The 15,019-nt window shown below is 39.3% G+C and overlaps 1 protein-coding gene across 1 annotated transcript in view; it reads left to right on the top strand.

Moving 5' to 3' along the window:
• Positions 1–2,123: 2,123 nt before the first annotated feature.
• The window catches only part of exd3 (exonuclease 3'-5' domain containing 3), a 44,208-nt gene continuing 31,312 nt past the window's right edge, over positions 2,124–15,019 (top strand). Inside the window, exons 1-14 of the mRNA XM_029445279.1 lie at positions 2,124–2,219; positions 3,317–3,374; positions 7,947–8,011; positions 9,138–9,299; positions 9,721–9,906; positions 10,005–10,058; positions 10,168–10,307; positions 10,385–10,491; positions 10,798–10,871; positions 11,547–11,585; positions 13,354–13,520; positions 13,775–13,928; positions 14,532–14,730; positions 14,819–14,928. Of these exons, the coding sequence (XP_029301139.1) occupies positions 3,347–3,374; positions 7,947–8,011; positions 9,138–9,299; positions 9,721–9,906; positions 10,005–10,058; positions 10,168–10,307; positions 10,385–10,491; positions 10,798–10,871; positions 11,547–11,585; positions 13,354–13,520; positions 13,775–13,928; positions 14,532–14,730; positions 14,819–14,928 (1,485 nt within the window). The 5' untranslated portion in view covers positions 2,124–2,219; positions 3,317–3,346. The remainder of the gene's footprint in view (positions 2,220–3,316; positions 3,375–7,946; positions 8,012–9,137; positions 9,300–9,720; positions 9,907–10,004; positions 10,059–10,167; positions 10,308–10,384; positions 10,492–10,797; positions 10,872–11,546; positions 11,586–13,353; positions 13,521–13,774; positions 13,929–14,531; positions 14,731–14,818; positions 14,929–15,019) is intronic.

Raw genomic sequence — 15,019 nt, 5'->3', positions numbered from 1 at the left:
CACTATGATAAACAAATGTAATGTGTTTTTGCTCTTTCACAGAAGAAGAGCTCCCAAAGCCAAAGTGTTTGTTCTGTTGAAACTATTATTTGAGGCCAACTGGAGGCAAACAGCGTAAGATGAAGAACGCTGCTCATCTGAACTCAGCTACTCTTTCAGCAATAAGAAAATAAATCACCAATAAAACATATAACTCAATAATCTGTTGCGTTGATCTTTATTGTTTATAGAATAAACTCAAATCAATAATATCTAAGAACAATACACAATAATATTACAGGGTTGTTAGTTCTCTGAAACTCCACTAAAGTCAAATTGGTACTCATTATACACAAGTATACACAACCATATTATATTGTTCATTGCTAACAGCTTTAATGCTTTGTATTTGTTTTACTGTTACTGTGAGGTGTTTAATGGGAATAGGAGACTTGGTAAACACTGACATAAAGAAATCTTAAATGTAGAATTTTATATTTTGAATATTGTGTATGACACTCTGAAATGTTGACTTGTTACCATCATTTGTGTTTGAATGTTTTCTTCAGAGTAACTTTCTCACAAAACAGTCATAATATTGGAGGAAGGGGACCCTGGAGTTAAAATGAATCGAGTGAAGTATTGCATTCATATCTTAGCAGCCGTAACCCTATCTCGTCTTCTCATGACTTAAATCCTAGAACAGAGCGTTTTTAAATGAAGAATCACTGTTGTAAAAGACTCTTTTCTTTGTATTTTCTACACAAAACCTTTGAACCCCGTAAAACTCAAATGAGCAGAACTTCAGCATGACTTGAATATTTACAGCTCTGAAAACAAATGATAAGAGAGATGAGCAGAAATATACATTTAAACACTTTTATTGATTTTATGTTGGTTGAATCAGTAAGAAACCAAGAAGCTTTTGGGGCATATTGCTGCCTGTTTTTAAGGAAAGTGGAAGGAAACCGGAGCACCCAGAGTAAACAACAGACAAACTCTCAAAGGCTCAGGATTGGAAATCGAACCCTCGACTGTAACGTCACACTGCTGAACACTAAGGAGGTCTGCCCTGCAGAGGCCAGTGGAGCAGGAAGTAACCTGGATGGGAGGTAGGTTATCGCATTCATGTTGAAGGAAAAAAAGACACTCTTTTTTCCTTCGAGGTAACATTTGAAATAGTCTGACCCCAAAAGAGGAATATTTCCCTTTGTACAATCTAAAAGCATGAAAAACCATTCAAATAGGTAGAACATTCAGCCCAGCAATACACATCCCAAAACATATAGGTTTTTTTGGCAGGGTAATTGCATTTCTTGAAATAATTGCTTGCCTTTGCCCACAGAAGAGAAGAACCTGATGGTGGTGCTTCTCCTCTCTGGTGGTGTCCTCAGGTGGTCTTTGAAAGTGGAGGCAATAATGTTTACAACTGCTGGTTTGTCTAGATTCATTGAAACCAGCACGGTCTCTGCACAGCCCCACTTCTTGCACAAGTCGTTGAACACGGCCTTGTGGAGGTGTTTAAAAGTTTCTGAGGTGATTTTAAAATCTGCTCTCTCGGCTTCGACCTATATTTTTCCAAACAGGTGCTTAATGATGCTCTCTGGGTTTACAAATTTGCTGTTGACCTTTGCTTTGTTGAAGGTTTAAAATAGACTTAAAAATGAATCAATATGATGGCTCGTTAATAAATGGGGTCACCTAAACAAACCCAGGTGACTGAATGGTTTAAATAAGCAATTTAAACTTAAACTATGTTTCTTAAATTGTATTTTTAGTTTAATTATTTTGGTGGTGTGGGGGGAAAAACCTATATATGTTCCTTGACCAGACGATGGCAGTAGTTCACTTTGTGCCTGCAATGACAGCCTCCACTGAAAAACAAGCAGTAGATCAAGAGCATTTAACATGTGAAATTTTCCCTAAATTTAGGATTACAGGCAGCTTTACTTACTGTTTGTTTTACGCTCTCAATGTTCTCCATCAATTAAATATATAATATTGTAGATATTTATGTTTTCTGTAAGAGTTATGACGTGGTTAGGGGTCACGGTCTGTAAATCTGTTGAGAAAATCTGTTTTTGTGTACAGTGTGAGGGCAAGGTCTGCCTGGAGTATGTACTCAGGGCGAAGAGAACAAATCAAAAAAAATAAGGTCCAATTTTCCACACAAACTAGCAAGGTAACGTTGGTTACTTCAGTCTACCAGACGATAGCTAACTGGAAAAAAGTAGCACTTGGTGAGTCCTTCGCATCGATAACGTAACGTTACATTAGCGTAATTAAATATATTTCGCTTGTCTGAAACATAAAGTCGACTGTATTATAGAGCAACATCACACTGACGTTTGAGCTAGCCTAAAGTAAGTCACGAGCTAAACGTCTGTAAGCTATCCCGTCCAAAACTACAAACGTTGTTTTAGCTTTTAATGAGTTCCTCCATCAGTAACACCCGAGCAATTATGAATTTAACGCACTCACGGGTGTTACCAGAGTGTGTGTTTTGATATGTCTGTGCCAGACAAGCTAATGTTTGCTAACAGAAAGTGAGAACTCAGGACGCAGGATGTATTGTACTACCACTAGGTGGAGATAGAAGATAATAAAAAGAGCCACAGGTGCTCTCTTCTGTTCCTCCACCATCCCCTGAAAGAGTGCTGTTGCCCGGATAGTTCTCCAAGCTAAAGCCGACCTCTAAAGCCTGCAGGCATTCAGACATGGAGCTACAACCAGACTTCAGGCCCAAAAAAAACATCCTCAGCCTGAAATCAAGTCTCATCGCCAGCTGGCATCTTGCCCTTTCTCAGGCTGCTGTTCCCACAGGTTTCTGTGTGTGCAGGAATGATAATATCAGCAAAACGGGTTCATGATCGCTTCAGTTCCCCTTGATGGTTGTGTTATGAAACTGCTATATGTATGCCTTTTCTTCCCTCTTGGATTGATTTTCACTTTAGCTCTTTAGGGTTCTTTTTTGGTTACAGTGAAATCATTAAACACACTGGAAAGTTGTTGCCCAACATAACTGAGGGCAAATACATAAACTAACAAGCTGTACCTAGGGTTTCATATCTTGGCCTACCAGCTCAGTGCAGTCTCTTTACCATATTACTGTGTGTGGTCTTTCCGTTTCATGTTTTAATGTTTTTATTGTGCAGCATCATTTTCACAGATAAATAAACAAACATAAATGTCAAAAGACACAAGAAGAACACTCTTTAGATAATTATTACATTGTGGAAACCATAACAGTTCAAATAAATAAATTGATACTAATATATTTGAGCAATTGTGGTGGTGTTATTTATAGCCGTGTTGTTTTGTGTGCGTTCCTCTACAGTGACAGCAGCACACCATCCTGTGAACTAAAATGAACCATGCTCCTCCAGAGGCAGTGGGTATGTATCACACACAGTTCCCTTTCATTATTTAGTATCGAAACAACACGCATATGGGTTAAATGTAGAGTGATGATAGTTATACAGACTGCAAAGGTAACATAAGCTTTTATACAGAAGTTATAAGACATGTGTATTCACATACATTTTGTCAAAACAATTTAACATCTGGAAGAAAATAATTCAGGAGAAAACTAAATGAGTTAACTCAGATTATCACAGGAGTTAACATTACAATAACACTGGTTTAATAAAGATTTTGTCTCTCAGATTGTTGCTGAAACCTAAATGTGACTGTTATCACTCATTTGGACTGTTTTACTTATTTTAAAAAAACAAGTAAAAGTGTTTTTTGATAGATTCCATTTAACATTCTCACAAACACTTGTTCAACTACAGGTTTTTCTATTGTCTATTGTCGTGTCAGTTAAACGTGTTGCAACTGTGTAGTTACTAACTTTGACTCATCTCTAATTTGCAGCTTTGTTTACAATTGTTTCTTAGCAACATTAGTTTGCTGAACACAAGGAGCTCATAGGGTGTACAATGATATCATTCATCTTTTATCACTGTAGGCTCTGTAGGTATGTGTCAGTCCACATTTGGAAATAAACCAAGTTGTAGTCAATTCTAGAGAGGTAATTAACATGCAAATACTGCTTTAACAAGCATCGAATTCTGCAAGTGCTTGTACTCTCCTCATTTTCAAGATTCTGTCATAGCACCTTTTGAAAGGTTTTCTAGCTCGTACAACAGAACACAAAAGGAGAGAAGTACTTGTAGAAGAATGTCGTGGCATCTTTCCAGTGGAGTTAGCCGACTCTCTGCCAAGTCACACTGAAGCTGTTCTGGTGGCTGCAGTGACATCAAATGCCCCATTTAGACACTTGATCTTTGTGTTTTCTTTAGTTTGGCAGCTGCCTGGCAACAGGCAGTTAGACCTGCCTGTAGATTTAATCTCTTTCAAATTTTACTGAACTTTAAGTGTGACTTTTATTGTTTTGGAAGAGTGGGAGGTTAGGAGAACTTCATTCATAACGTTGACATTCCAATTCTAAATCAACATTAAAATGTTGAAGCTTTTTTCTTTTTGCATGACTAGACATTGTGTTTAAAGGTATTTCTGCACAGTTGCAAAAAAAGATTAAGCTAAACTAATATTATTAGTATTGTACTATTTGTAGAATTAGGATTGTTTCCAACTCGTGTGGTCCAAACGTTTCCAATAACTCCAAAAGCGTTGTAAAGTCCAAAAGTCAACATTTATTGAAAAAGATGCCATCATTTTCAAAATTTACAACATGTCGTTATCTGACGAAATATTCTGCTTCAATCCATAATTGTTGGCCTTCAGCCTTTCAAAAACAACATTTTCACTGCGGTCAAAAAACAGTTTGCTCTCCCGCTTGACGCACACAAAGGGAGGCACACACTGACAAGTTATATTCATTAAAGAAGTGAACCTAATAAAAAACACAAGACTAACTCATTTAATCTGATGAATCTTTTATTAAAATTGAGGATTTAGTTCAATAAATTCTTGACGTCATAAAATATTCGAAGCTTCCTTCAAAAACCTCAATAGAAGCTTTAAAATGTAAAATAAATTAAATTTGGTAGAGCCCTAATAGTGTCTTATTACTTTAGAATCCACTTATTGTAAATACAGGGTTTGTTCTTTCATATTTAAAATGATCTTGTGTCAAAGAAAAATAAAAATCCCCCTAAACAAAGGTGAATGAGTGCGTGTACTGTATGTGTGTCCGTGTATTTACATGTGGTGATGGAGGTTATTATGTTGCATTGAATGGGGAGCCTCCAGCTCTGTCATTCATCCTCCAGCCTGGACTCTAAAGACGCTACATGCTCCACATTCCTCTTCTCTCCTCTCCTCACTTCTACTCTCACAAACAGGGAGACTGTAGTGAAGTGGGTTTGTGTTTGTGTGAGTCCCTGTGCATGTACGCATGTTCGTCAGTGGGATGAATGGGCTGGAGTGGGGTGCATGACAGCAGAGAACCACAGAGAACAGCAAAGGAAACTCTGTAGCCATTCAAATGCTTGAAATTAAAGGACCTTTCATTGGACCATTGCCGTTTATTCGACGTCTTAGCCCATTTACTACACTCGTGCAGTGTCCGTTCAAAACATGTCTGTTTGAAAAGGGCTGAATGCTGGGCCTGTGGTATTGCTGCTTACAAACTTCACACTCGGCACGTTAGGCAACTACCTGGGGCCCCCATCTAAAAGGGCCCCAAAACAGTTAGGTTTATAATGATGTGTAGATATTATTTTCTTTAAATTAAGTTACTATTCTAACTCATAGTACACCGAAATAACTTACACAAACTCTGTACTTCTACTTCAGTGGAAAACCTTGTACTTGTCTTGCTTGACCACTTAAGTGTGAACAGTCCGCTGGTAAAATTACACTTGATCGTTCATTTAGTAGGCAGCATGAAGTACATATACATATTGAGTATGCAGTACCAAACACAGTTGCGATATGCCCGCTGCAGTCACATGTTGGACTGCAGAGCACTGAAGCCGCTGCCGTGCACTGTTCGCTTGTATGTTCAAAGTTTCTCATGTCCAAATTGCACCATATTATTTATATATATATATATATATATATATATATATTATATTCGTCCTTGGGTCCCCAGCAATACACCGCCCAAGGGTGAAGTAGCTCGGATGAACAGTTCTCGAGAAATGCGAAGGGCACGCACCCCCTCAGACAGAGATTCCTCACTTAGTTAGTTAGATATAGTTAGATCCAGTCTCCTTTGCTGTTGACCGTTTTACCGTAGCATGCTATCATGTTACTGTCAATGCTGTGGCCTCATGGTGAGATAATGAAGTTAAGCATGTTTCAGATATTATATTCATTGGAATGGATTAAAAAGCAACTTCTAAGTAAATGGAAATACATGTTCATATCTAGTGGAAATTATTTGAAAACCCTGATTGTCTGGGAGGTAGGAAATGCATTTTCAAAAATCAGACACTATTGTTTATCTAGAAAAGTGACTGGCACCGAGGCAGAGAACATGCAAAAAGCATGGCATGAATGGCATTTTGTAAAAACGCCGAACCAAGTGACAGTCAAAATGATTGTGTATTTTTCTGTTTTGGCAAAGAGATAATCACTGGGCTGTGTTGCAATGCGACACAAAGACCAGAGAGACCTACAGGGAAGGAGAGAAAACTCAAAAACAAGTGATGCATAGCACGCAGGGAAGTGAGAGAAAAATGGGTGAATCAAAGAGAAGCATAGTGACTGAAATGAACAAGATGAAGTAGAGAGGGTGCAGCTGGAGGATAAATATATATATATATAAAAAAAAAAGATAAAGTTGTTTAAGAGGCAACAAGAGACAAAAAGCGTCGGGAGATATGCAGTAAAGAAAGAGGCCAGCACAGAGAGAGGGAGGGCCCTTTTGGTCTGCTTTCCCAGGCTATGCATCAGGAAGGTTGTATTTTTTACACCATGACCACCGCATAGCCCTTTCCTGGGGAAATCCGAGACAAAATCGAGAGAGGCTGCTGCAGGGACAGAGAGGAGAACAGGAAAACTAGCCCTGGGAAGAAGGAGGGAGGGAGGGAGGTGTGGGGGCACGTATGGTAAAGCCCACACAGCATGAGCGACAGAAAGAGCTGAAGCTTTTGGGAAGTCTAAGTGGAACACACGCTCAGGCAGATAGACACAAAACGTGCCTGCATGCTTACATCTCCTCTTGTTTCTAGGGTCTTACTCACTTTGGCCTTCCAGAAAATGTGCCCTGAGAGTCTTCTCTCGAGTATTTTGGCTGCAGATTCAGCTGGAATGCAGAGCTAATGCCGGGTTCCTCTACTATCCAACCAGCCTCAGCTGTTAATCCGATGTTATGGCTGCTCTGCTATGCCTGTTAAAGAAATAATATTTGACGTTATGGCTACTCGGCTATGCCTATTTTAACTAACAATCTTTCCAGGATATCACATTACCTATAAGCTAAGATTTAGGTTCGACACAAAACGAAGCGTTTCAAAACATGTTAGACTTTTTATTAACAGTACTTAAGAGCAAGGGCAAATCCGCATTGCCGTTTTCCTGTACCAAACTTATTTCTGCGTAGTAGAGCTGCAACGATTAGTTGATTAATTGATTGGTCGATCATCAGAAATATAATCGCCTTCTATTTTGATAATCAATCAATTATTAGAGTAACTTTTCATGCAAAATGCTGCCTTCAGGGTTAGATTTCCTGCTTTTCTCAGTTTTATGTAATATTAAACTGAAAATCTTTCCGATTTAAATTGACAAAACAAGACATTGAAAGACATCACCTGGAGAAACTAGGATTTTCTGACATTTTATACACAAAGCAATTAATCTAGCAAAGAATTGTTAGTTGTACTCTCTTTACTTTAAGGCCAATAATACCTGGATAGAAAGCCATTAGGTGCCTCATATGGTAAAAAAGAAAAACTATGAAGGACGACAGGTTTGATTTCTTGACAGGTTCATAGAGGTCAAAGGTCAGAGTGAAACCCCACCTCATCTATGCGTGTGTGTGATCCCCCCAGGTCTTGACCCCGCTGTGCTGAGAGACGAACTCTTCGCGCTATGGAACTGGAAAGATCTGCAGACGGTGAGAGTCACTTTCACAGCGTGTGTCAATTCCACACATGCAATATTGAGTGTGTGTGTTTACAAAGGTAGAGAGATGGAGTCTTTGTGTGTCTGAGAGAGAGATTTTGTGTGTGCTTGTGCGTGTGCGTGTGGTGTGTGTGTGTTAATGAGAAAACCAGAGTGTCTGTCAGTAGGAAGGAAGGAATTTGCGTTGCACTGAATGAACTTGAGATCTGTGTGAGGAGGATATTGAGTGGATGACATCTGTTTTGCGAATTAAGACACGGCGCAAGCCATTCTCACACAGATATTATTTTCTTGTCTAGGAAGTTTCTAATGCCAGAGTTTACATTCTTTAGCTGAGACCTCAAATGTGTCACAAGCCTCTGGGTCTGCTGGGTGCAGGGAGGGAAGTTAATTGTTAGTCTTCGCCGGCTGCTGTGTTTCAGCTATTCTAAAAATTCACACCAATCATCTATTTTTACCAACAACTCAGCCTCATTTACTGGTAATATATATGGCAACATTTCTACAGTTTGTTCATCCTTGAGTACACAGTTTTTATGTTTTGTCCGTCCGTATGTCAATCTCTTGACTGCGAAGGCGCCAGCAACGCCTTGGGGAAAGTTCGTCGAAATATGGGGGAAACCATTTCTTGGACATAAGGATTTTGGCCATATCTCAAGAATTCATACGCTAATTATGACAATTTCACGCAAATGTCTATTAGGATAAATTGATGAGGTGATGACATTTTGGACAGACATGGATGTAAACTGCAACTGGACTTGTTGGAGGAGGCACACAGCCGCCAGGCGGTCAATTCTAGTTTAAAATTTCAAAATGATCACTATTATCACAAAACATAATTGTTAATGATGGCGTACAAGCACTCTTTCAAGCACAACTGTGTTTTGCACACACATGGAGGAGACTCCCTTTAACGTGACCAACAGTCTGCAAAGGTTGTGTGTATTTGTCTGGTTGTAATATGAATGATGCACACAGGGTTCAGATTTGAATGAATCCACCTAAAAAAAACTAGATTAAAAAGAAGATTAAGGTGTAATGTTTAATACATTTACCTGTTCCTCTAGCATTTTAGTTTTAATTCACACCACTCCCTCCCTTTTTTCCCCTCACAGCTACATTTGGCAGCCCTCCAGGGATTTTCAAAGCTGTCTGAGCCTCTGGAGGCTTTACTAACAATCCTGGAGGGCTGTCCAGGCAAACAGAAGGGTCGGAGCCACACCCTCGGCCATCACATCCTCATGGAATTCCAAACATGGATGAAGGAACTTCCTCAGGTAGACGAGGTTCATCAAACAAACCTTTGTAAACTAAAAGAATGTAGTGTCAGACCTGCACGTCTGGACACTTTAGCACTTCTAAAGTACAGGTCTAACACAAGCCGATCTCTAGGGGGAAAACAACTAAAAATGCCAGTGAAAGCTAAAAGCATCTATATTTTTGGTGTGCATATTGAATAATGAGCTTAATACAAAAAAATATCAAATGTATTACACTGCCATCTGTGTTAACAGGCAGAAGACATGCATGTATATTATATGTGTCCAGATATCCAGCCACCTTCATGGCACGTGTCGCCTCTACGACAGCGAGATTAGCTCCAACAGTTCCAATGCTCTTCTTTTTTCTTCTTCGTTTTTTGAGATACTGTTTGTATATATCTTTGCGCTTCCTCAACATTTGTGTCCCTCCCATCAGGTGACCCTGAGCTCACTCCCAGAGCAGCAAGCAATGACGCTTCAACGTCGTGCTCTGAGCTTACTGACAGACACCCCGGCCAGCTTTGTAGACGGCCTCGTAAATGTCTATCAACTCAATTCCCTGGATCCAGCCATACTCGTACTGTACATTATGAGGTTGCAGGCCCTTCGCTGCTACAAAGAGGTGAGTTCCTTATTTGATGTCGAAGTTATTTTTTATGACAAAAAGATTTTAGACAAAGAAATATTGACACTGTTTTAACTTAAACTTACTTATCACAGGCGGCCATGCTCAGCATAAAGCTGAAGTTACAGAACGATCTGAATATGGAGGAGGTGAGACGAAGTGAATACTTACGCAGACTTAAGATGTAGTAGATCTGAACTTTATCAAAATGGCATCTCTAAAATCTAACAAATTTCCAAAATCTACAATCTTCTGCAGATGTGTGTACCACTGATCTTGCAGAATAAGTTGCCTTTGGCAGAGTCCTTCGTCATTGGCCACAATCATCTCGAACAACAACTGGTTACACTGCTAGACTCGTGGTGCCACCCCAGCTTCAGTGTGGGCGAGATAATTAAGTATGTAACATATACATATACAGTATGTACGGCATCAGTGTGCCGCCATACAAACTCGTATGGTTGTGTTTCCACAGGCGCTTACCTCGCCTCGCTCTTACCAAACAGTGCATGAGCCAGATCCAGCCCAAACTGCTCACCAAACAGGTCTTCAGACTCATGGAGAAGTTCAACATTGACCAAGGTGTGTGTGTGTGAGTGTGAGTGTGAGTGAGTGACTGGGCATTTGTGTAGTGTGTGTTAATGTGTGTGTTAATGTGTGTGTGTGTGTGTGTGTGTGTGTGTGTGTGTGTGTGTGTGTGTGTGTGTGTGTGTGTGTGTGTGAGTGAGTGACTGGGCATTTGTGTAGTGTGTGTTAATGTGTGTGTGTGTGTGTGTGTGTGTGTGTGTGTGTGTGTGTGTGTGTGTGTGTGTGTGTGTGTGTGTGTGTTAATGTATGGGTGTCCACACCTCAGGCAGAAATTATTTTGATCTCGTCTTTTTGACTCAGGACTGTGTCCCAATGCTCTGCACAAGAGGAGATTGGACTCTTCACGTTTCCTCATGTACAAGACGTTTGTGCAGGTAAACGATGCGGCCGGCTTTCAATTTCATTTAAGCATCATAATAAATAAAATTGGACTGAAACATTTTTCTCATTTGAAAAATGAGTCTGATATGTACTACATATGAGTTTCTCAGAAGACTTTCTCAGAAATATCTTTAAATGTCTAAGGGTTAAGACAAGCCTAGCTGGCTCATATACACGACAATAACATATGTTATGTATATATTTTTAACACGATATAGGACTTTTTGTTTTTATTAGGTTAATCCAGTTTCATAAAATCAAAAATTACAGAAGCAATTCTGTCTGAAAATCATTTATTTAAAATGTTATGTTTTTCTCTTTGCTCTTGTGTTCCTGTTTTAGTTAAACACATGTCAACTTTAATCTCTGATTAATTCGTAATTCTGCATTTTTAGCCAATAAAGGCAGGTAACAAATCTTAGTGGAATCTCTGTTGATTGTTCGGTGTGAAGGATTCCGTTCCTAAAAACATGAGCAGATGGTGGCATTAAAGGTCTGGTGGGAACACATGTTTAATAATTACCGAACTGCTGGAAAGAACAATGGATATTTTGGATTTGTTTGTGAATAAGGAAATGGCAATATTTGAGTCAGATTACAGAATTTTTTAATAATGAATGATACTTATTGTGTATTTATTTGTATTTTGTATTCTTATTTTCTTTTAGAAAAGCATGACAGAGGAGAACTGGAGTGACCATGTACAGGTAGGTGTTTATGCATATGACAGTGTGTGTGTGTGTGTATATATATATATATATATATATATATATATATATATATACACAGTGAAGGAAATAAGTATTTGATCCCTTGCCGATTTTGTAAGTTTGCCCATTTACAAAGAAATGAACAATCTATAATTTTAATGGTAGGTGTATTTTAACAGTGAGAGACAGAATATAAAAAATAAAATCCAGAAATGTACATCCTATCAAAGATATAAATTGATTTGCATTTAATGGTGGGAAATAAGTATTTGATACCCTTGCAAAACATGACTTGGTGGAGAAACCCTTGTTGGCCAGCACAGAGGTCAGACGTTTCTTGTAGTCGGTCACCAGGTTTGCACACATCTCAGGAGGGATTTTGGTCCACTCCTCTTTACAGATCCTCTCTAAATCCTTCAGGTTTCGAGGCTGATGTTTGGCAACTCAAAGCTTCAGCTCCCTCCACAGATTTTCTATGGGATTAAGGTCCAGAGATTGGCTAGGCCACTCCATCACCTTAATGTGCTTCTTCTTTAGCAATTCCTTTGTTGCCTTGGCCGTATGTTTTGGGTCATTGTCGTGCTGGAAGATCCATTCACAACCCATTTTCAGTGTCCTGGCTGAGGGAAGGAGGTTATCGGCCAAGATTTTACGGTACATGGCCCCGTCCATCCTCCCCTCGATGCGGTGAAGTCGTCCTGTCCCCTTAGCCGAGAAACATCCCCAAAGCATAATGTTTCCACCTCCATGCTTGACAGTGGGGATGGTGTTCTTGGGGTTATAGTCGGCATTTCTCTTCCTCCAAACACGGTGTGTCGAGTTGATGCCAAAGATCTCAATGTTGGTCTCATCTTACCACATCACCTTCTCCCAAGCCTTCTCTGCATCACTCAGATGTTCATTGGAAGCTTCAGACGGGCCTGTACATGTGCCTTCTGGAGCATGGGGATCTTGCGGGCGCTGCAGGATTTTAATCCATTATGGCGTAGTGTGTTACCAATAGTTTTCTTGGTGACTGTGGTCACAGCTGCCTTGAGATCATTGACAAGTTCCTTCCGTGTAGTTCTTGGCTGATCCCTCACCTTTCTCATGATCATTGCTACCCCACGAGACGAGATCTTGCGTGGAGCCCCAGACCGAGGGCGATTGATGGTCATTTTGTGTTTCTTCCATTTTCGAATAATTGCAGCAAAAGTTGTCTCCTTCTCACCAGCTGCTTGCTGATGGTCTTGTAGCCCATTCCAGCCTTGTGCAGGTCCACAGTCTTGTCAGTCTTGTCCCTGATGTCCTTAGACAGCTCTTTGGTCTTGCCCATAGTGGAGAGGTTGGAATCTGATTGATTGATTCTGTGGACAGGTGTCTTTATACAGGTAACAAGTTGAGACAGGTGTCTTTTATACAGGTTGATATTCGGAGTACTTTCTTAAAACGAAAGCACTTATCTAACCGGTCTGTCAGAGCCAGAATTCTTGTTGGTTGCAAGGGGATCAAATACTTATTTCACACCATTAAATGCAAATCAATTTATATATTTTATATGATGTAAATTTCTGGATTTTCTTTTTGATATTCTGTCTCTCACTGTTGAAATACACCTACCATTAAATGTATAGACTAATTTCTTTGTAAGTGGGCAAACTTACAAAATCGGCAAGGGGTCAAATACTTATTTCCTTCACTGTGTATATATATATATCAATAAGATATTTAGGTGTGTTTTGTGTGATTATTTTTTAAGTGCATATGTGTATTATGTATGTAATAGTACGTCGTGGCAGATGACCTTGAGCTGCAGATCAAATTGGTGGAGATGTTGGTGAAGTACTCTGGTATTCAGAAAGCCTCCCAGTGGTCACTGAGATACAACATCCCCAGAAACCGACTTCCCTTTGGGGTATGGGAAACACAGCAGAATCTACCGCCTGATCTACAGTGAGTTGGTCAAAACATGCATAAACACATCCTATTATGCAACTCGTGGTATGCACACCTGGTACTTATGAAGAGGAATTGTTGCAGCCTTAGAGTTATTAACCCTGAGGTTTTGTTCATCACATCCTCGTCTTACACATTGCATGTCACTGTGTTGTCTGTCTCTGTATCTCTAATGTTATCCATCCACTCTCATTCTGCATTGGCTTATGTTGTGTCTTATAAAAACACACACATTTGTCGCCTATGTTCAGACCGATAGGTTCGAGTGGTTCAGGTCAAACTGAGGAGTGGATCCCGTCTCAGTCTCACTGTCAGAAGTTCTACCAGGTGCCGCTCACCAAAGACAAGGTTCATTTTGTGGACTCGCCGGAAGCTCTTCAGAGATGTGCAAACTTTGTGCTGAAGGTACAGAGAACTAAAATACTTGATTTAAAAAAAAGTTTTGTATTTATTGTAAATCACATTTTAACACAAAAAATGAATTCAACAATATGATTATTACGTTTTTAGCATTTTATTAAAACAAAGAAACACTATTTATGCATACATACAGATATCCAGTACTATAATAATATCAGGAAATTCATTATATATATATATATATATATATATATATTAATGACACAATATTCAAAATTAATAAATTCCCATTAACTAAATCGTAGATTAATAATTGTAAAGAGAAGGAAAAGAAGCACCATTCATATACAACCGCTGCTTAAATAACTTCTATTACAGACGAGATAGTTATCCTTCCCCATGACTCATTCAACATATGGGATAAATCGTTAATATCCCTAAAATAATCTATAAATGTGCCCCAGATACTTTGAACCCTTTTTTTGTTTTGTTTTTTAGTGTGTATGTCATTTTTTCCCAAGGTAAACACAGATACATTTCCACAGCCCAATACTTGGTCTACTTGTACTTTTCCATGTTAGTGACTTTTTGCTTATTTGTTTATTGTTTGCTGCCGTCTTATCCACTCCTGCCTTTACCCTTTCCTAGGAGGGTGGTGTTGTAGGAGTTGACATGGAGTGGCAGCCCACGTTTGGCTGTATCTCTACCCAGCAAGTTGCCCTGATACAGCTTGCAGTTTTGGATCAGGTTTTCTTATTAGACCTTTGTGCAAATGGATTCTGTCAACACCCAGATACTATTAGTTTCATCAGGACCTTGTTCTCCGAAAGGAACATTCTTAAACTGGGTAAGAAACAGACTTGTAAAAAGGTTCAATCAAATTAATCTGAGTCATTTCTGTTTATTCTACTGTCTCTAACATTCTGCCCATTCAGGTTATGGTATGTCGGGGGATCTCAAGTGTCTCTTGGCCACCTGGCAGCAGCTTATAAAGGAGCCATTGAAGATGCAGGGGATTCTTGATCTTTTTAATATACACCAAAAGGTAACCTTCACATAAATCATATAGTACATTTTCATTCAAAAATGGCAGAAAATGCTGTTTTCAACCTCTCAAATATGGAGATTTCCTGATT

The sequence above is a fragment of the Cottoperca gobio genome, chromosome 12, assembly GCF_900634415.1.
Source record: "Cottoperca gobio chromosome 12, fCotGob3.1, whole genome shotgun sequence".
In the NCBI taxonomy this organism is placed as follows: domain Eukaryota; kingdom Metazoa; phylum Chordata; class Actinopteri; order Perciformes; family Bovichtidae; genus Cottoperca; species Cottoperca gobio.
This window is presented reverse-complemented; position numbering and strand designations above follow the sequence as displayed.